General features: G+C 42.9%; 1 protein-coding gene across 1 annotated transcript in view; it reads right to left on the reverse strand.

Annotated features, from left to right (window-relative positions):
- Positions 1-1,661: 1,661 nt before the first annotated feature.
- LOC124008759 (asialoglycoprotein receptor 2-like) overlaps positions 1,662-19,123 on the reverse strand; it is an 18,041-nt gene continuing 579 nt past the window's right edge. The window contains exons 2-9 of the mRNA XM_046320291.1: positions 16,576-16,662; positions 12,557-12,703; positions 11,537-11,605; positions 11,194-11,256; positions 5,263-5,346; positions 4,387-4,556; positions 3,963-4,090; positions 1,662-2,216 (exon numbers count right to left, since the gene is read on the reverse strand). Of these exons, the coding sequence (XP_046176247.1) occupies positions 2,021-2,216; positions 3,963-4,090; positions 4,387-4,556; positions 5,263-5,346; positions 11,194-11,256; positions 11,537-11,605; positions 12,557-12,703; positions 16,576-16,662 (944 nt within the window). The 3' untranslated portion in view covers positions 1,662-2,020. The remainder of the gene's footprint in view (positions 2,217-3,962; positions 4,091-4,386; positions 4,557-5,262; positions 5,347-11,193; positions 11,257-11,536; positions 11,606-12,556; positions 12,704-16,575; positions 16,663-19,123) is intronic.

The raw sequence follows: 19,123 nt of genomic DNA on the forward strand, positions 1-19,123 counted from the left end.
ACTCCCCTGGTATCTCCGTAAACCAGAGGGAAGAGTTACCCCCACTGACCCTCCAAAACCACTTCCAGCAGTGTCCCATCCAGAGACAGACCAGGCCCGACCCTGCTCAGCTTCAGAGGCAAGCCAGCAGTGGGATTAAGGGTGGTTTGCTGCTGGCATGTGACGACATGTAAAAGCGACATGTGATAACATTAAACTACACATGTGAAACTATTTTAGCATGTGAAAACATGATCTCATGAAATAAATGTGACAACATGGGGATACAACATTTCAATGTGATACCATGAAACTACATGTGAAAACATTTTCACAACTAAAACAGCATATTTTGATTTTCAAATGTGATTTTTTTTTCAAGTGTGAAAATGCAATTCTATTTTCACGTGAGGTGGAACCGTGATTTTTGTGAAAAGGTAGTGTTAACGTGCATTTAATACATGTGAACATATGGGTTCATGATGTGAAAATGTCAGCTTAACATGTGAAAACAGCTATTTCACATGTGAAAATGTGATTTTCATGTGAAATCGCACATTTCACATGAGTCTTTTTTGCAAGGTATGTAATTAGATGGTGTATGAGTTTTAAGGTGACTGACATGCTGTACATTTGAAATGATCACTTCAATATGACCCTGCCTGGGATTTGAAACTCAAAACCTCTAAATTTGGGGTACGCTGATCTTTCTGCTGCACTAACAAGTCTGTACAGTCGCATTCTCAGATGTCCCCCACAGGTGAATTACCTATACATCTACGCACTTTGCAAAATAATGACATCTGCACTTCTAGTTTAGTTATCAGTTAATCTGACAATTCGGTCATCATTGATTTCATTTACTGGATTCAGCAATTTGAGTGTTTTCTGTATAATTGTCTAATGTTGGTGGGGCATATTACTCTGTTTTAATGTTACTCCTGAATATCTGAATATAACTGAATAACTTAGCACTTAATGGTAGGCGAGTTCAGGACTTGTGAAGCGTCTGTTTCTCAAACTAGACACTAATGTACTTGTCCTCTTTCTCAGTTGTGCACTGGGGTCTCTCACTCCGCTTTCTATTCTGGTTAGGGCCAGTTTGCACTGTTCTGCGTTGTACGAGATCTTCAGTTTCTTGGCAATTTTTCGCATGGAATAGCCTTAAAATCCTTAAGAACTTTTAAATAGTATGCGCGAAACACCAGTCTTAACGTCAAAAGTGAAGAGGCAACTCTGGGATGCAGGCCTTCTAGGCAGAGTTCCTCTGTCCAGTGTCTGTGTTTTTTTATCTTTTATTTTTAATTGGCCAGTCTGAGATATGTTTTTTTTTCTTTGCAACTCTATGATTTCTTTTTGATGTCACTTCGATTTTAAGCCTTGAGGCAATTGAGACATGGATTGTTTATGTGTGCCATTCAGAGGATGAATGGGCAAGACAGGTTTTAAGTGTCTTTTAACAGGTTATGGTAGTACGTGCCAAGCACACTGGATTGTGTCAGGAAATGCAACGCTGCTGATTTTTGTATTGTTTGTGTTGACAATGGTCCACCACCCAATGGTCCACCACCCAATGGTCCACCACCCAATGGTCCACCACCCAATGGTCCACCACCCAATGGTCCACCACCCAAAGGACGTCCAGCCAACTTGACACAACTTTGGGAAGCTTTGTAGTCAACATGGGCCAACATCCCTGTGGAACGCTTTCGACACCTTGTAGAGTCCACACCCTGATGAATTGAGGCTGTTCTGAGGGCAAAAGGGGGGGTGGGGGGGGGTGCAACTCCAGTGCTTGGTATATTCATTGTATGGCTAGTACTCTCCATGAATCCAAATTAGACATTACAGATCGGTTTCCTGGACACATATTAATCCCTAGTCCTGGACTAAGAAACACTTTGAATGGAGAATCTCTCTTGAATATGCTTCTTAGTCCAGGACTAGGTTTAATCTGTGTCTGGGAAACTGGTCCTTTATACTGCCCTACAATGCAGTACCTTGTGCTGGTTACTAATTCAATACATTCAATTTGGCAGCACTATGAAGTGGCTGCAGGTCTCTCACAGGCTGCACGACTCTCACAGATTCTCCGACATGGTTGGTCACATGAAAAGTCAAACCAGCATTTGATCCGACTGGAACATCTTTGACCGATTCGGGCACAGTCTTCACCTGGCTCCCAGTTATTTGGTTCTGGACGGTTTGAAAATGTTTCAGTGTTTGGGTCCCAGAACCTACAACAGGGAGGAGGGACACCATTACTCCATACTGTACAGTACCTTGCAAAAGTATTTATCCGCCTTGGCGGTTTTCCCATTTTGTTGTCATTTAAATAGATTTCTATTTGGATTTCATATAATAGACATACAAAAAATAGTCCAAATTGGTGAAGTGAAAACAATTATTTGTTAAAAAAAATAAAGAACCTGGAAAAGCGGTGCGTGTGTGCATATGTATTCACCCCTATGAAGCCCCTAAATAAGATCTGGTGCAATCAATTACGTTCAGAAGTCACATAACTAGTTAAATAAAGTCCACCTGTGTGCAATCTAAGTGTCACATGGTCTCAGTATATATATATAAACCTGTTCTGAAAGAGTCCCAGAGTCTGCAACACCACTAAGCAAGGGGCACCACCAAGCAAGGAGCACCTTGAAGACCATGGAGCTCTCCAAACAGGTCAGGGACAAAGTTGTGGAGAACTACAGATCAGGGTTGGGTTATAAAAAAACATCTGAAATTATTATTATTTATTAAACAATGGAAAGAATATGGCACAATAACAAACCTGCCAAGAAAGGGCTGCCCACCAAAACTCATGGACCAGGCATTAATCAGAGAGGCAACAAAGAGACCAAAGATAACCCTGAAGGAGCTGCAATGCTCCACAGCGGAGATTTGAGTATCTCTCCATAGGACCACTTTAAGCTGTATACTCCACAGACCTGGGCTTTACGGAAGAGTGGTCAGAAAAAAGCCATTGCTTAAAGAAATAAATAAGCAAACACGTTTGGTGTTCACCAAAAGGCATGTGGGAGACTCCCCAAACATATGGAAGAAGGTACTCTGTCCAGATGAGACAAAAATGTTGCTTTTTGGCAATTAAGGAAAACGCTATGTCTGGGAGAACCACAACACCTCGCATCACCCAGAGACACCATCCCCACAGTGAAGCATGGTGGTGGCAACATCATGCTGTGGGGATGTTTTTCATCTACAGGGACAGGGAAACTGGACAGAATTGAAGGAATGATGGAGTGCGCTAAATACAGGGAAATTGAGGGAAACCTGTTTCAGTCTTCCAGAGATTTGAGACTGGAAGTTCACCTTCCAGCAGGACAATGACCCTAAGCATACTGCTAAAGCAACTCTCAAGTGGTTTAAGGGGAAACATTTTAATGTCTTGGAATGGCCTAGTCAAAGCCCAGACCTCAATCCAATTGAGAATCTGTGGTATGACTTAAAGATTGCTGTACACCAGCGGAACCCATCCAATTTGAAGGAGCTGAAGCAGTTTTGCCTTGAAGAATGGGCAAAAATCCTAGTGGCTAGATGTGCCAAGTTTATAGAGACATACCTCACAAGAATTGAAGCCTTAATTGCTGCAAAAGGTGGCTCTACAAAGTATTGACTTTGGGGGGGTGAATAGTTATGCACGCTCAAGTTTAGTGTTCTGTGTTACTTCTTGTTTGTTTCACAATAAAATATAATTTGCATCTTCAAAGTGGTAGGCATGTTGTGTAAATCAAATGATACAAACTCCCCAAAAATATATTTTAATTCTAGGTTGTAATGCAACAAAATAGGAAAAATGACAAGGGGAGTGATAGTTTCGCAAGCTACTGTATGTGTCCACAGAAGGAAACACATATAGACTATTATTCTATGGTTACGTGGGAATGTGTTATTGTGTACTTGAGTGTACAAATGTGTGTAGATGTGTGTGTGCGTGTTGTAAGTGTTATGTTGTATGGCCTTACTTGATGCTGTCATCAAGAGTTGTATTGTCCATCCAGACCCACACTCCCTCTTGCTTCTTGTCTGTCAGTCCAATCCAGGGGCTGTTATCAAAATCAGTGCTTCTCACAAATCTTTTGATTATAAACTCCTATGAAGGAGACAACTTATGTCAGTCAAACAATAGACTGAGATGTTGCAGAGAAAGACACCAGTAGAATATCTTTCAAATATTAGATCTAGATAATTAAAACTACAGCTGGATCTTGAACTCAAATTTTAAAGGGGAATGGAAACACTTTAGAACACCAGCTAACTGTAAATCTCCATATTTGCAAGTCTGCTTAATCTGTAGGCTTATTTATCACACAAAGCCGTGTCCTAACCTGAAGTCTGCACTTTATTTGAGAGTCATGTAGCAATTCATTACTGCACCTCCAATCTTACCTGCTCCTGTTGACTCTCTACAATGACCAGGTGTCCTCCGTCACGGATGCAGGCATGCTGACTCTGTTCCCAGGTCAGTTTGCCTATAGAGAAGTAGTAGCATGATCCATTGTAGAACTCCCAGCCAGGAGAACATGATTTTGTATCAGCATTACATTCCTTCTGATTCCCTAGAAGAGAAAAGAGATAACAGAATTGAAATGTGATAACTTTCATTTATATATCTTGTGATGTTCTTATTAAATGTGTGTGTGCCCCTTTAAGAGAGCACAAGAGTTGTGAGCTAAGGGAGAGTTAACCAAATGAGAAAGGAGATAACTGGAAAGAGAATCAATGACATTCTGCGTTTACACAGACAGCCCAATTCTTATCTTTTGCCCAATTATTGGTATTTTGAGCAATCAGGTCTTTGACAGTAATTTAGCTAAATATCAGAATTGGGCTGCCTGTATAAACATGGCCTGAGAGACAGAACGTGAATAAATGAACCCAGAGTTCACATATTCCACTGGAATCCCCTCTTTCACACAGGCTGTATTTACACAGACAGCACATTTCTGATCTTCTGCCCAATTATCAGCAAAAGAGCTGATCTGTTTGGTCAAAAGCAGTGGTAGCTGCTGAGGGGAGGATGGCTCATAATAATGGCCTACAAGGAGTAAATAGAATGGCATCAAACGGCATCAAACAATTAGATCTGACTCTGAGTCACATCTGGCTTCAAAAAGTCAAAACTCTTGCAGTAGTTCAATGCTATTCCATGAATCCATGATTCATTCTATTCTATGATTACATTTTTATTTTTATGTGTAAATCTCATCGGTAGCTGTAATCCATCTCGTCACAACCACAGTACACGGGAATGATTGAACTGACCTTGGATGGTTGCCAGGAGATCTTTGACCCTAGTCAGGTTGGTCTCACAGTCACGAAGACCTGAGGAGAACATCTCTTCCTGGACTAAGAACAGAAGAGATTCACATTAAATTAGAAGACAGTGTATTACTGTTGAATTATGGCCATATTACAAAGGAATGTAAATGGCAAACACAACATTTGAAGTACAAAATTACTTTCCAAGGCACTTCACCAAACTCATATGACTAACTCATTAGGGTCAGGACTTTTTCCTGGTCAAGAAAAAAAACCTGTCCTTCCTCATATACAGTACAATAATAACATATACAATATTCAAACAACATGTTTTGGGGAACAATACTACTGCAGTGTAAATCCTAATCTTGATAACATGGAAATGTATATTGAAATGAGAAGTTTGAGTTAAAACTTCCCATTTAACACTTCACATTAGTTTATCAACTGAAATCCAATGTTATTTGTCACATGCGCCGAATACAACTGGTGAAAACTTTACCATAAAATGCTTGTAGGAGCCCTTCCCTGAAATGCAGAGTTTAAATAGTAGCACAAGAGGAATAAAATAAAATACACAAGAATGGAGCTATATACAAGGAGTACCAGTACCAGATCAATGTGAGGCTATATACAAGGAGTACCAGATCAATGTGAGGCTATATACAAGGAGTACCAGTACCAGATCAATGTGAGGCTATATACAGGGAGTACCAGTACCAGATCAATGTGAGGCTATATACAAGGAGTACCAGATCAATGTGAGGCTATATACAAGGAGTACCAGTACCAGATCAATGTGAGGCTATATACAAGGAGTACCAGATCAATGTGAGGCTATATACAAGGAGTACCAGTACCAGATCAATGTGAGGCTATATACAAGGAGTACCAGTTCCAGATCAATGTGAGGCTATATACAGTATATATAGGGAGTACCAGTACCAGATCAATGTGAAGCTATATACAAGGAGTACCAGTACCAGATCAATGTGAGGCTATATACAGTATATACAGGGAGTACCAGATCAATGTGAGGCTATATACAGTATATACAGGGAGTACCAGTACCAGATCAATGTGAGGCTATATACAGGGAGTACCAGTACTAGATCAATGTGAGGCTATATACAGGGAGTACCAGTACCAGATCAATGTGAGGCTATATACAGGGAGTACCAGTACCAGATCAATGTGAGGCTATATACAAGGAGTACCAGATCAATGTGAGGCTATATACAGGGAGTACCAGTACCAGATCAATGTGAGGCTATATACAGGGAGTACCAGTACCAGATCAATGTGAGGCTATATACAGGGAGTACCAGTACCAGATCAATGTGAGGCTATATACAGGGAGTACCAGTACCAGATCAATGTGAGGCTATATACAGGGAGTACCAGTACCAGATCAATGTGAGGCTATATACAGGGAGTACCAGTACCAGATCAATGTGAGGCTATATACAAGGAGTACCAGTACCAGATCAATGTGAGGCTATATACAGGGAGTACCAGTACCAGATCAATGTGAGGCTATATACAGGGAGTACCAGTACCAGATCAATGTGAGGCTATATACAAGGAGTACCAGATCAATGTGAGGCTATATACAGGGAGTACCAGTACCAGATCAATGTGAGGCTATATACAGGGAGTACCAGTACCAGATCAATGTGAGGCTATATACAGGGAGTACCAGTACCAGATCAATGTGAGGCTATATACAGGGAGTACCAGTACCAGATCAATGTGAGGCTATATACAGGGAGTACCAGTACCAGATCAATGTGCAGAGGTATTTGAGGTAGATAGGAAGGCAGGGTAAAGTGACTAGGCATCGGGATAGATCATAATAAGAATTAAATAAAGGACAACAGTAGCAAATTATGAGAATACAAGTGTGCGTGTGTGCGTGTGCGTGTGCGTGTGTGTGTGTGTGTAGCATATGTGAATGTGTGTGGGTTTTGTGTAGGAGTGTCAATGTAGTATGTGTGAGTGTGTGTATATGGTTGTATATATATAGTCTGGTGAGTGTGCGTAGGGTTAGTGCAAGATATAGTCAGTGCAGATAGTTTTGGGTACCATTAAGTGATTATTTAGCAGTCAGACTATTTAGCAGTCTTATGGTCGATGCCCCGGTACCGTTTGGTAGATTGTAGGAGATAGAACATGGCTTGGGTAACTGGAGTCTTTGGCATTTTTCGGGGACATTCTCTGACCGCATGATATAAAGGTCCTGGATGGCAGGGAGCTCCGCCCCAATGATGTACTGGGCTGTCCGCAACACCCTCCGTAGCACTTTGCGGTCAAGGTTGGTGCATTTGCCATGCCAAGTGGTGATCCAGTAAGTCAATATGCTCTCTGGTGCAGCTGTAGAACTTTTCGAGGATCCGAGGGACCATGAAAAATCTTTTCAGACTCACGAGGGGGAAGAGGCGCTGCCTTGCCATCCTCACTACTGTGCTGAGGTGTGTGGACCATGTTAAATCCTTAGTGATGTGGACGCCAAGGAACTTGGAGCTCTCGACCAACTCCACAACAGCCCTGTCTCCCCTCTTTCTCCTATAGTCCACGATCAGCTCACTGGTCTTACGGATGTTGAGGGAGAGGTTGTTGTCCTGGCACCACACTGCCACATTTCTGACCTCCTCCCTGCTGACTTGTCACTTTCGGTGATCAGGCCTAGCACCGTCGTTTCATCAGCAAACTTGATGATGGTGTTGGAGTCAGTCTATCGCCTCCTTTGAATTCCATGCTGTCACAGTTACCAGCCCTTTCAAGCTTAACATCCTTATCATTTACCGCCCTCCAGGTTCCCTCAGAGAGTTCATCAATGAGCTTGATGTTTTGATAAGCTCCTTTCCTGAGGACGGCTCACCTCTCACAGTTCTGGGCGACTTTAACCTCCCCACGTCTACCTTTGACTCATCCCTCTCTGCCTCCTTCTTTCCACTCCTCTCCTCTTTTGACCTCACCCTCTCACCTTCCGCCCCTACTCACAAGGCAGGCAATACGCTCGACCTCATCTTTACTAGATGCTGTTCTTCCACTAACCTCATTGCAACTCCCCTCCAAGTCTCCGACCACTACCTTGTATCCTTTTCCCTCTCGCTCTCATCCAACACCTCCCACACTGCCCCTACTCGGATGGTATCGCGCCGTCCCAACCTTCGCTCTCTCTCCCCCGCTACTCTCTCCTCTTCCATCCTATCATCTCTTCCCTCTGCTCAAACCTTCTCCAACCTATCTCCTGATTCTGCCTCCTCAACCCTCCTCTCCTCCCTCTCTGCATCCTTTGACTCTCTATGTCCCCTATCCTCCAGGCCAGCTCGGTCCTCCCTTCCCGCTCCGTGGCTCGATGACTCATTGCGAGCTCACAGAACAGGGCTCCGGGCAGCCAAGCGGAAATGGAGGAAAACTCGCCTCCCTGCAGACCTGGCATCCTTTCACTCCCTCCTCTCTACATTTTCCTCCTCTGTCTCTGCTGCTAAAGCCACTTTCTACCACTCTAAATTCCAAGCATCTGCCTCTAACCCTAGGAAGCTCTTTGCCACCTTCTCCTCCCTCCTGAATCCTCCTCCCCCTCCTCCTCCCTCTCTGCAGATGACTTCGTCAACCATTTTGAAAAGAAGGTCGACGACATCCGATCCTCGTTTGCTAAGTCAAACGACACCGCTGGTTCTGCTCACACTGCCCTACCCTGTGCTCTGACCTCTTTCTCCCCTCTCTCTCCAGATGAAATCTCGCGTCTTGTGACGGCCGACCGCCCAACAACCTGCCCGCTTGACCCTATCCCCTCCTCTCTTCTCCAGACCATTTCCGGGAGACCTTCTCCCTTACCTCACCTCGCTCATCAACTCATCCCTGACCGCTGGCTACGTCCCTTCCGTCTTCAAGAGAGCGAGAGTTGCACCCCTTCTGAAAAAACCTACACTCGATCCCTCCGATGTCAACAATTACAGACCAGTATCCCTTCTTTCTTTTCTCTCCAAAACTCTTGAACGTGCCGTCCTTGGCCAGCTCTCCCGCTATCTCTCTCTGAATGACCTTCTTGATCCAAATCAGTCAGGTTTCAAGACTAGTCATTCAACTGAGACTGCTCTCCTCTGTATCACGGAGGCGCTCCGCACTGCTAAAGCTAACTCTCTCTCCTCTGCTCTCATCCTTCTAGATCTATCGGCTGCTTTCGATACTGTGAACCATCAGATCCTCCTCTCCACCCTCTCCGAGTTGGGCATCTCCGGCGCGGCCCACGCTTTGATTGCGTCCTACCTGACAGGTCGCTCCTACCAGGTGGCGTGGCGAGAATCTGTCTCCTCACCACGCGCTCTCACCACTGGTGTCCCCCAGGGCTCTGTTCTAGGCCCTCTCCTATTCTCGCTATACACCAAGTCACTTGGCTCTGTCATAACCTCACATGGTCTCTCCTATCATTGCTATGCAGACGACACACAATTAATCTTCTCCTTTCCCCCTTCTGATGACCAGGTGGCGAATCGCATCTCTGCATGTCTGGCAGACATATCAGTGTGGATGACAGATCACCACCTCAAGCTGAACCTCGGCAAGACGGAGCTGCTCTTCCTCCCGGGGAAGGACTGCCCGTTCCATGATCTCGCCATCACGGTTGACAACTCCATTGTGTCCTCCTCCCAGAGCGCTAAGAACCTTGGCGTGATCCTGGACAACACCCTGTCGTTCTCAACCAACATCAAGGCGGTGGCCCGTTCCTGTAGGTTCATGCTCTACAACATCCGCAGAGTACGACCCTGCCTCACACAGGAAGCGGCGCAGGTCCTAATCCAGGCACTTCTCATCTCCCGTCTGGATTACTGCAACTTGCTGTTGGCTGGGCTCCCTGCCTGTGCCATTAAACCCCTTCAACTCATCCAGAACGCCGCAGCCCGTCTGGTGTTCAACCTTCCCAAGTTCTCTCACGTCACCCCGCTCCTCCGTTCTCTCCACTGGCTTCCAGTTGAAGCTCGCATCCGCTACAAGACCATGGTGCTTGCCTACGGAGCTGTGAGGGGAACGGCATCTCAGTACCTCCAGGCTCTGATCAGGCCCTACACCCAAACAAGGGCACTGCGTTCATCCACCTCTGGCCTGCTCGCCTCCCTACCACTGAGGAAGTACAGCTCCCGCTCAGCCCAGTCAAAACTGTTTGCTGCTCTGGCCCCCCAATGGTGGAACAAACTCCCTCATGACGCCAGGACAGCGGAGTCAATCACCACCTTCCGGAGACACCTGAAACCCCACCTCTTTAAGGAATACCTAGGATAGGATAAGTAATCCCTCTCACCCCCCCCCTTTAAGATTTAGATGCACTATTGTAAAGTGACTGTTCCACTCGATGTCATAAGGTGAATGCACCAATTTGTAAGTCGCTCTGGATAAGAGCGTCTGCTAAATGACTTAAATGTAATGTAAATGTGCATGGCCACGCAGTCGTGGGTGAACAGGGAGTACATGAGGGGACTAAGCACACACCCCTGAGGGGCCTACATGTTGAATGTCAGTGTTGTGAATGTGTTGTTGCCTACCCTCACAACCTGGGGCCAGCCTGTAAAGGATCCAGTTGCAGAGAGAGGTGTTCAGACCCAGGGTCCTTAGCTTTGTGATGATCTTGGAGGGGACTATGGTGTTGAGCTGTAGTCTATGTATAGCAATTTCACCTAGTTATTTAACCTCTTGTCAGGGTAGGAGAGGGCAGTGTGAAATGCATTAGAGATTGTGTCATCTGTGGATCTGCAGTTTTTGTGAATTGGAGAGGGTCTAGGCTGTATGGGATGATGGTGTTGATGTGTGTCATGACCAGCCTTTCAAAATACCTCAATAATTACAGACACGTTATGACAATATTCTGATATGAATAGGAAAACAGCAGCCAATCAGTCCCATGTCAGTTGAGTCCTGTTCTAGACTACCTACCTGTTATGATGTGGGTCTCATTCTGTAGTCTCTTATAGCTGTCTTGCAGTTCATGCAGTTTCCCTGTTATTAAAAGCAAATCATATGGAGGAATAACATGAATTTATTTACATATCTAACCATAAAGTAAGTAAACCAAGATAGAATGACCTATTATCTAACCATAGTCCTATTAAAATGAAACCATATGTTATTGATCTATTACAGTGAAACTGCAGTATTTTCATCTGAGCCAGTCCCCCATAGGCAAACTGCATCTTAATGGTTTATATGACGGATTCTCTGCAATATTTTTATAAGGGTTTGATCATGGTAAAGACCTCTGGATTATTGATATTCTCACCTGTTAGATTCCCTTTCATCTGGGCAAAGCGAGCCCCCTCAGCTTGAAGACTAGTCATGTTGGAAGCATCTGGAACAGAGACAATAAGACAAGATGGAGGGTTGTGGTTTTTCTCTTGTGTTTGTCACTATCTTGGATATTTTCTCAGCAGTTCCAGGCCAGCAACTATGGTGGATGCATAACTAGTCCAGCTTGGTTCAGTAGTGTAAAAGGGTTCAGTAATGTTAAAGGGTTCAGTAGTGTAAAAGGGTCAGGGTTCAGTAAAATGATGCCGAAGCACGGCATCATGGCTGGAACACAGAAGTCCGACCAGTGGAGGTGGGCTGCAGAGGTATTGTGGCAACATCTACAACCAGACTGCTTAGAGACCTGGGAATTAAGGGCCAGAGCCAGCATTCGGCAATCAAAGCTGTATCGGAGGCGGCAGAAGGCAGCAGTCAGTGGCTCTGGATGAAGAGGAAAGACCCAAGCTGGGCCCCGAAGTGAGAGGGCCAGGAAGTATGCGGTCAACAATGCTTGACTCAGGGAGGAGGACGCCCCTGCCATGCATAGTCCCATGGGATGTTGGCTATCAACAACAAGGCAACTCCTATGACTAATTGGGAATGGGACGCAAGCGTAGGATTGATCACCCTGTCGCTGGCCGCCTTTGGAGAGGGTGTATAGTGTGATAGGCCGAAACACCCTAGGAACCAAAGGTACACTACTGCCGATGCGCTCCCCAAATTTCACCAGGCTCAATGTTCATGAACTCTTGGAAGTGCTTGCACAAAGGATAGTAACACCTCATCCTGTGTTCTTGGAATCAGCAGAGTTCCAGTGGATGCATAACTAGTCCAGCTCGGTTCAGTAGTGTAAAAGGGTTCAGTAGTGTAAAAGGGTTCAGTAGTGTAAAAGGGTTCAGTAATGTAAAAGGGTTCAGTAATGTAAAAGGGTTCAGTAATGTAAAAGGGTTCAGTAGTATAAAAGCGTTCAGTAGTGTAAAAGGGTCAGGGTTCAGTGAAATGTTTCTATACTCACAGAGGACTGCCAGAGTGATAGCCAAGCCGAGCAGTAGAACACAGAGACACACCAGGGTCGCCACAGGAACTCTCCCATACCCTCCATCAGGGATTTTAGCCTTTGACCCCACTGGGGGAGTGGGGTCACTATTGCCAGGGTCCCTTCCTGTAAAAGGAGTGGGTGTCAGAGATTAAAAGGTCATAAGGTTTGTTATATTCGGGGTAAACTTTGAACATTGAGATATTAAAGACATGATAGATCAGACGCATAGTGAATAAGAAATGGAAGAGACTGGATTTTATGTCAGGAGGTGGTGAGTCTCTGTAGAAAGACAGATGGCTTTGGAATGTGTTGGGTGGATGGGAGGAGATCACAGGATTTCTATAGGGGAAGCGGATGGACATCTGTGGATTAGGCAAAGTAGGGGTTGAGGTGAGGTCAGGTCAGATCCCCTGAAAGGAGAAATAAGGGTTTATTATCCTAGTACCCTCTTCCTGTGGAACCAGGGTTTAATATTGTGGAAATATTGTTGCGTCTATCAATGTAATTGTCTGCATCATTTCCAATCGCAAATATATATTTTTTGGTAAATATATATATACCCATATACATACACATATGCATAAATATACATATATATACACATACACATACCTATATAGACATATACTCTTTTTTTTTAGAATATACCTTTATTATTCCCCGCGAACCCTACCGCCCGTCCCCCAATTGGAGTAAACTAAATAATAATACTTAGGCTTCTACCTTCAGTTTTTACATCTTATACACATTTTACAGACACAATCTATTTTACAATAGGTACATCTGGTTTGTTTTTAGTCCTTCCTCTATTTCTGATGTCCATCCTGTTGGATTTCTATTTGTAACTGCTATTTCACAACATTTCTGAATCCTCACAGCAGAATCTGCAGAGCTGGGAAGATTGTATCCCCCATTTAAACAGTATATATATATACTTTAAAAATCCTGTTTCCTAATTTCCATAATTAGGTATTAATATTTGTAGAAATGTAGGCAATTTATTTTACAATTTATTTTACCAGTCTCACTGTGCTGCCATCCTGTTAGAAGGTAACATATTATTTTATTACAATGGTTAAAATGTATTTGCATTGTGTTCCATGGTGTTATTCGCCCCCTAGTGGCGCTTTCTGGTACTTAGAAAAACTACGCAAACAGGAAGTACAGAATTTGTTTTGCACGCATAGAAGCAGCTACAAACAACGCTACGGTGCAGGTCTTTCAATGTAGTTATTTCTTGTCACGCTTCAGCCTTGGAAAATATTTGTTTGTAAGTTCGATTCAAGCATTCAGCTAATGATGATAATCTTGTTATTGATAGAGTTGCTTACATATCAATGTTGGTTGCATTTACTCACAAATTGCAATGCCTTTAATGTATGTCGTTAGCTGTATTACTTTGCTCGTGCGTCATGCAAACGAATTGTAAAATATAAAATACTGTAGTTTTGTTACTGTTTCTAGTGTAATAAGCTTTGTTATTCTACATAGACGGTTGTACATTATTAGGGTAATGAAAGGAGCCAATTACCATATGAGTAACGATTAGCTATATGGTTTGGCATCATGCCAGATGCATGGTACCTTAGCGCGTGCTTTGTATTTATGCAATTTCAAATGTTTAATGTACAGCTACAGTATGTCGGTGTGAATTGAATACTAAAGTATATTTTCTGTATTTTGCAGTTTCACAACATAAAAGTTTTCAATATATTCATTCAAGAAAAGTCACGCCTTGGGAGTTTTATTGAAGACTTAGTTGTTAGCTATCTGTCTAGTTTTGCATGGGAACGCAACTCAAGGGCAGAATACTCACCATTACCAAAAAGACATTATTGCAAGCAATTATTATATTAGCAAACAATTATGAATCATCCTGTATTGTCCCTAACTTCTTTAACTCCTTCGCAGCAGTTGTGGGATATGCACATATACACTCAATCCTTTCCCCCCACACAACCATAGGCTCACAATCTCAACAGATGCACCATCCCAAAGCCCAACTCAAAAAAGGTCTTGATTTAAGAATGCATATACATTTGCAGCTGCATGAGAAGGCCTGCAAGAAATGTAGAGATTTTATTAACCATTGTCATGTCCTGGATGATGAAGATCAAATGTACACCTTTTCCCTGAAACACCCAAAATACGGTCACCCGTATTGACCATATTCCCAAGCATCTCCATGCAGTCAGACTTTTGATTTTGTGCCACCAGGGCCACAATAATAAACCCCCTCTCTGAATGTCCGAGTGTGACCCTCTCCCCATGGGTTACTGCAGCTAGTGTTTCCAGCACTGCTACTGCCTGGGTGGGGGCACCCCACCGGAATCCACACGGGTTAGGTTCAAGATCTTCAAGGTTCTCATTAGCAGCTTTGAGAATTTCCTGGTATAGAATGCTCTCCCTTTAGTGGGCTTTGGCTTTGCAGGACTAACCCTGCCAAGCAGGCTCAGAATCTTGAGGGGGCAGTGCTGCTCTAGGTCTCCGACTGCATTTTGGCTGCATACAGACCGCTTACAGCAGGCCCATAAAACAGTTAGGGACTTCTCCTGAGTATCTGGGTCATTCAGGTGGGTGTCTACGGTATAGGGTTGTGGACTGTTCCATCAATATAGGACAATAAATAAATTAAATGTATAATTTATTTTAAAACACTGTTCCACCATGATAGGACAAGAAATAAACAAGACATATCATTCATTATAAAAAGTATATCCATCATCTGAACAACATTGAAAGCTCTCTCACTGTCACGCCCTGACCTTAGTTATCTTTGTTTTCTTTATTATTTTGGTTAGGTCAGGGTGTGTCATGGGTGATTTATTGTGTTTCGTCTTGTCTAGGGGTTTATTAGATTAATGGGGTTGTGTTCAATTTAGTTGTCTATGTAAGTCTGTGGTTGCCTAGAGTGGTTCTCAATCAGAGGCAGGTGTTTATCATTGTCTCTGATTGAGAACCATATTTAGGCAGCCATATTCTTTGGGTATTTTGTGGGTGATTGTTTCCTGTCTTTGTGTTTAATGCACCAGATAGGACTGTTACGGTTTTCACGTTTATTGTTTTGTAGTTTGTTCATGTTTTCTTATTAAAGAACCATGGACTATAACCGCGCTGTGTTTTGGTCCGCCTCTCCTTCCAAAGAAGAAAGTCGTGACACTCACACCCCGGCTCACAGCAATACATTGGTTCTGGGATATGCAACCATTTACTTTCTCACTCAACGCCACTTTCCCAAACATAAAAAAACACATACCACACCACTCACACATACTGTGCCTTCTGATTACTGAGCTTTTATCTTCACCATGTTGAGATAGTGCTTTTGTGTTCAAATTAGTTTTATTTGAAGATATGTAGAAAAGCTACATGTTTTATTGTATTATTACAATCCATAACCGGGCTAGAATTGTGTTTCATTATTTTCCTCGTCTATAAGAAGTTTGACGTTTTTAAAATAACCATGGAGTAGTCTTTGACTCTGAACAACTGTTTATCAACATATAGATTATTGTCGACAAGAGCTACTCGTTTCCCTTTTAATCTATTTTCTTTAAATTGGATACAGCACTTTACGCTGTTCTGCAATTTCGTTCGGGAAACTGGTAATTCATGACAATTTTAGTCCCAGCAAGTCTTTTATCCAGTCTTTTAACCATTATTTTATCTTTAAATGGAGCAAATCTGGCAACGATTAGAAGTTCATACCTCTGCCCGAAGCGGTGCACACGTTTCAGTTGGATTTTGTCGATGGCTTCGCGTGGAATCTGAAGCGCTGTAAGGAGGAACTCCAAAGTGGAGTATATATACTTGTGATGGTGAGAACATGTTTTTTTTGTCTGAATTACAGCTGTAACGACCCTTTGGGAAGAATTCAACTTGGTTAAAGCTTCTCTGGTGTCTGTGTTATTTATTCTGGACAATTAGAACCTAACAGGTTAAATAAGGGGTACTTAATGTAACCCTTAGCTAACTGTAACACAAATACATCTCACCTTTCCCAGGATCCTTCTGCTCACTAGCTCTACCTCCCGGTCTTTTAACCTCAGAGTATGTGACATCCTCTTCACGTCCGGCTACTCCTATGGTTACAGAGAGAGATGAAGACAGAGATGGTTCCTTTTTTAAACTTATTTTATATTGCACCCCATGTGTGATTATATTGTTTCCCTAAAACCATCCTCCTGGTGATTACCACCTATTAGAATTGTACCATTCTCGTTCCTCTCTAAGAATCCACTATCTCAACATTCTATTAGAATTGTACCATTCTCGTTCCTCTCTAAGAATCCACTATCTCAACATGCTATTAGAAATGTATCAGTCTACACAGAACAAAAATATAAATTCAACATGTAACGTGTTGGTCCCATGTTTCATGAGCTGAAATAAAAGATCCCATACATGTTCCATACACACAAACTTATTGATCGCTTTTAGTGAGCATTTCTACTTTGCAAAGATAATCCATCCACCTGACAGGTGCGGCATATCAAGATGCAGATTAAAAAGCATGATGATTGCACAAGTGCAGGGGACATTAAAAGCCCACTCTAAAATGTGCAGTTTTGTCATCCAACACAATGCCACAGATTTTTGTGGGAGCATGCAGTTGGAATTCTGAATGCAGGAATGACACCAGAGCTGTTGCCAGAGAATTCAATGTTTTAGAGAATTTTGCAACTGGAATCACAACCGCAGACCATGCGTATGGCGTTGTGTGGGCAAGCAGTTTGCTGATGTCAACATTAAGAACTGTCATGCCCTGACCATAGTTTGCTTTGTATGTTTCGGTTGGTCCGGGTGTGATCTGAGCGGGCATTCTATGTTGGATGTCTAGTTTGTCTGTTTCTGTGTTTGGCCTGATATGGTTCTCAATCAGAGGCAGGTGTTAGTCGTTGTCTCTGATTGGGAACCATATTTAGTCAGCCTGTTTTGTCATTGTGGATGATTGTCTAAGTCTATGTTAGTTGCTTGTGTCAGCACAGTTCTCATTATAGCTTCACGGTCGTTATTAGTTTATTGTTTTGTAGAGTTTGTTCAAGTGTTCTTTGTTTATTAAATTCACGATGAACACATACCACGCTGCGCTTTGGTCTCCTCACTACGACGATCATGACAAGAACAGAGTGCCCTGTGTTTGAGGAGTTATGGTATGAGCAGGAATAAGCTACGGACAATGAACACAATTACATTTTATCGATTAGCCATTTGAATGTACAAAAATACCGTAACAAGATCCTGAGGCCCATTTGTTTTTAGGTATCTGTGACAAACAGATGCATATCTGCATTCCCAGTCATGTGAAATCCATAGATTTGAGCCTAATGAATTTATTTAAATTGACTGATTTCCTCATTAACTGTAACTCAGTAAACTCTTAAATTGTTGCATGTTTGTTCAGTATAGTTCCTCTTTCACAATTTACTATTTCAACATTCTATTAGAAATGCAGTGTTCTATTTCCTCTCTCTCTCAATCAACTCAGCATTCTATTAGAAAGATACCGTTCTCATTCCTCTCTCAATCAACTCTCAACATTCTATTCGAAAGATACCGTTCTCATTCCTCTCTCAATCAACTCTCAACATTCTATTCGAAAGATACCGTTCTCATTCCTCTCTCTCAATCAACTCAGCATTCTATTAGAAAGATACCGTTCTCATTCCTCTCTCACAATCTGCTATCTCAGTATGTCACGATCGATCGTTACAATGATTGGACCAAGGCGCAGCGTGCGTAGAATTCCACATGTTTAATAAAGAATAAACTCACCAAACAAAACAGAAGAAAAACAAAACGTGACATTCTGGGTTGCTCACAGACAGCTACACAAAAACATAGTCAAGATCCCACAAAGGGGAAATGGCTGCCTAAATATGATCCCCAATCAGAGACAACGATAAACAGCTGCCTCTGATTGGCAATCATACCAGGCCAACATAGATATATAATTACCTAGATGACCCACCCTAGTCACACCCCGACCTTACCAACATAGAGAAAAACAGGCTTTCTATGGTCAGGGTGTGACAATATTATTTGAGAAATATACCATTCTAGTACCTCTCTTACAATCCACTATCTCCGCATTATTTCCTTTGAGCTCTACTAAGTTACAGTCCCTTGACTGGAAGGTCCAAGATGCAAATCACTTTAACTGTTAGGGTCACTAACCAAAAGTTACAATATCTAATATTCTAATTCAAAATATCTGAAGAAAAGCTGACATATTGTTATGAGAAATTAGGAAACACTTTTGGCCATAAACCAAATGTTACAGGTTGATTGTCTGTCTGCCTGTCTGTCTGTCTGTCTGTCTGTCTGTCTGTCTGTCTGTCTGTCTGTCTGTCTGTCTGTCTGTCTGTCTGTCTGTCTGTCTGTCTGTCTGTCTGTCTGGCTGTCTGTCTGGCTGGCTGGCTGGCTGGCTGGCTGGCTGGCTGGCTGGCTGGCTCGTCCAGAGTGTGACGAGTAACAACTCATTTAGATGGAACTGTAATATTCTCATGTGCTTTATAATGCATCTATTCCTGTAGGTATCCT

Source organism: Oncorhynchus gorbuscha, linkage group LG21 (assembly GCF_021184085.1).
Source record: "Oncorhynchus gorbuscha isolate QuinsamMale2020 ecotype Even-year linkage group LG21, OgorEven_v1.0, whole genome shotgun sequence".
NCBI classification, from domain to species: domain Eukaryota; kingdom Metazoa; phylum Chordata; class Actinopteri; order Salmoniformes; family Salmonidae; genus Oncorhynchus; species Oncorhynchus gorbuscha.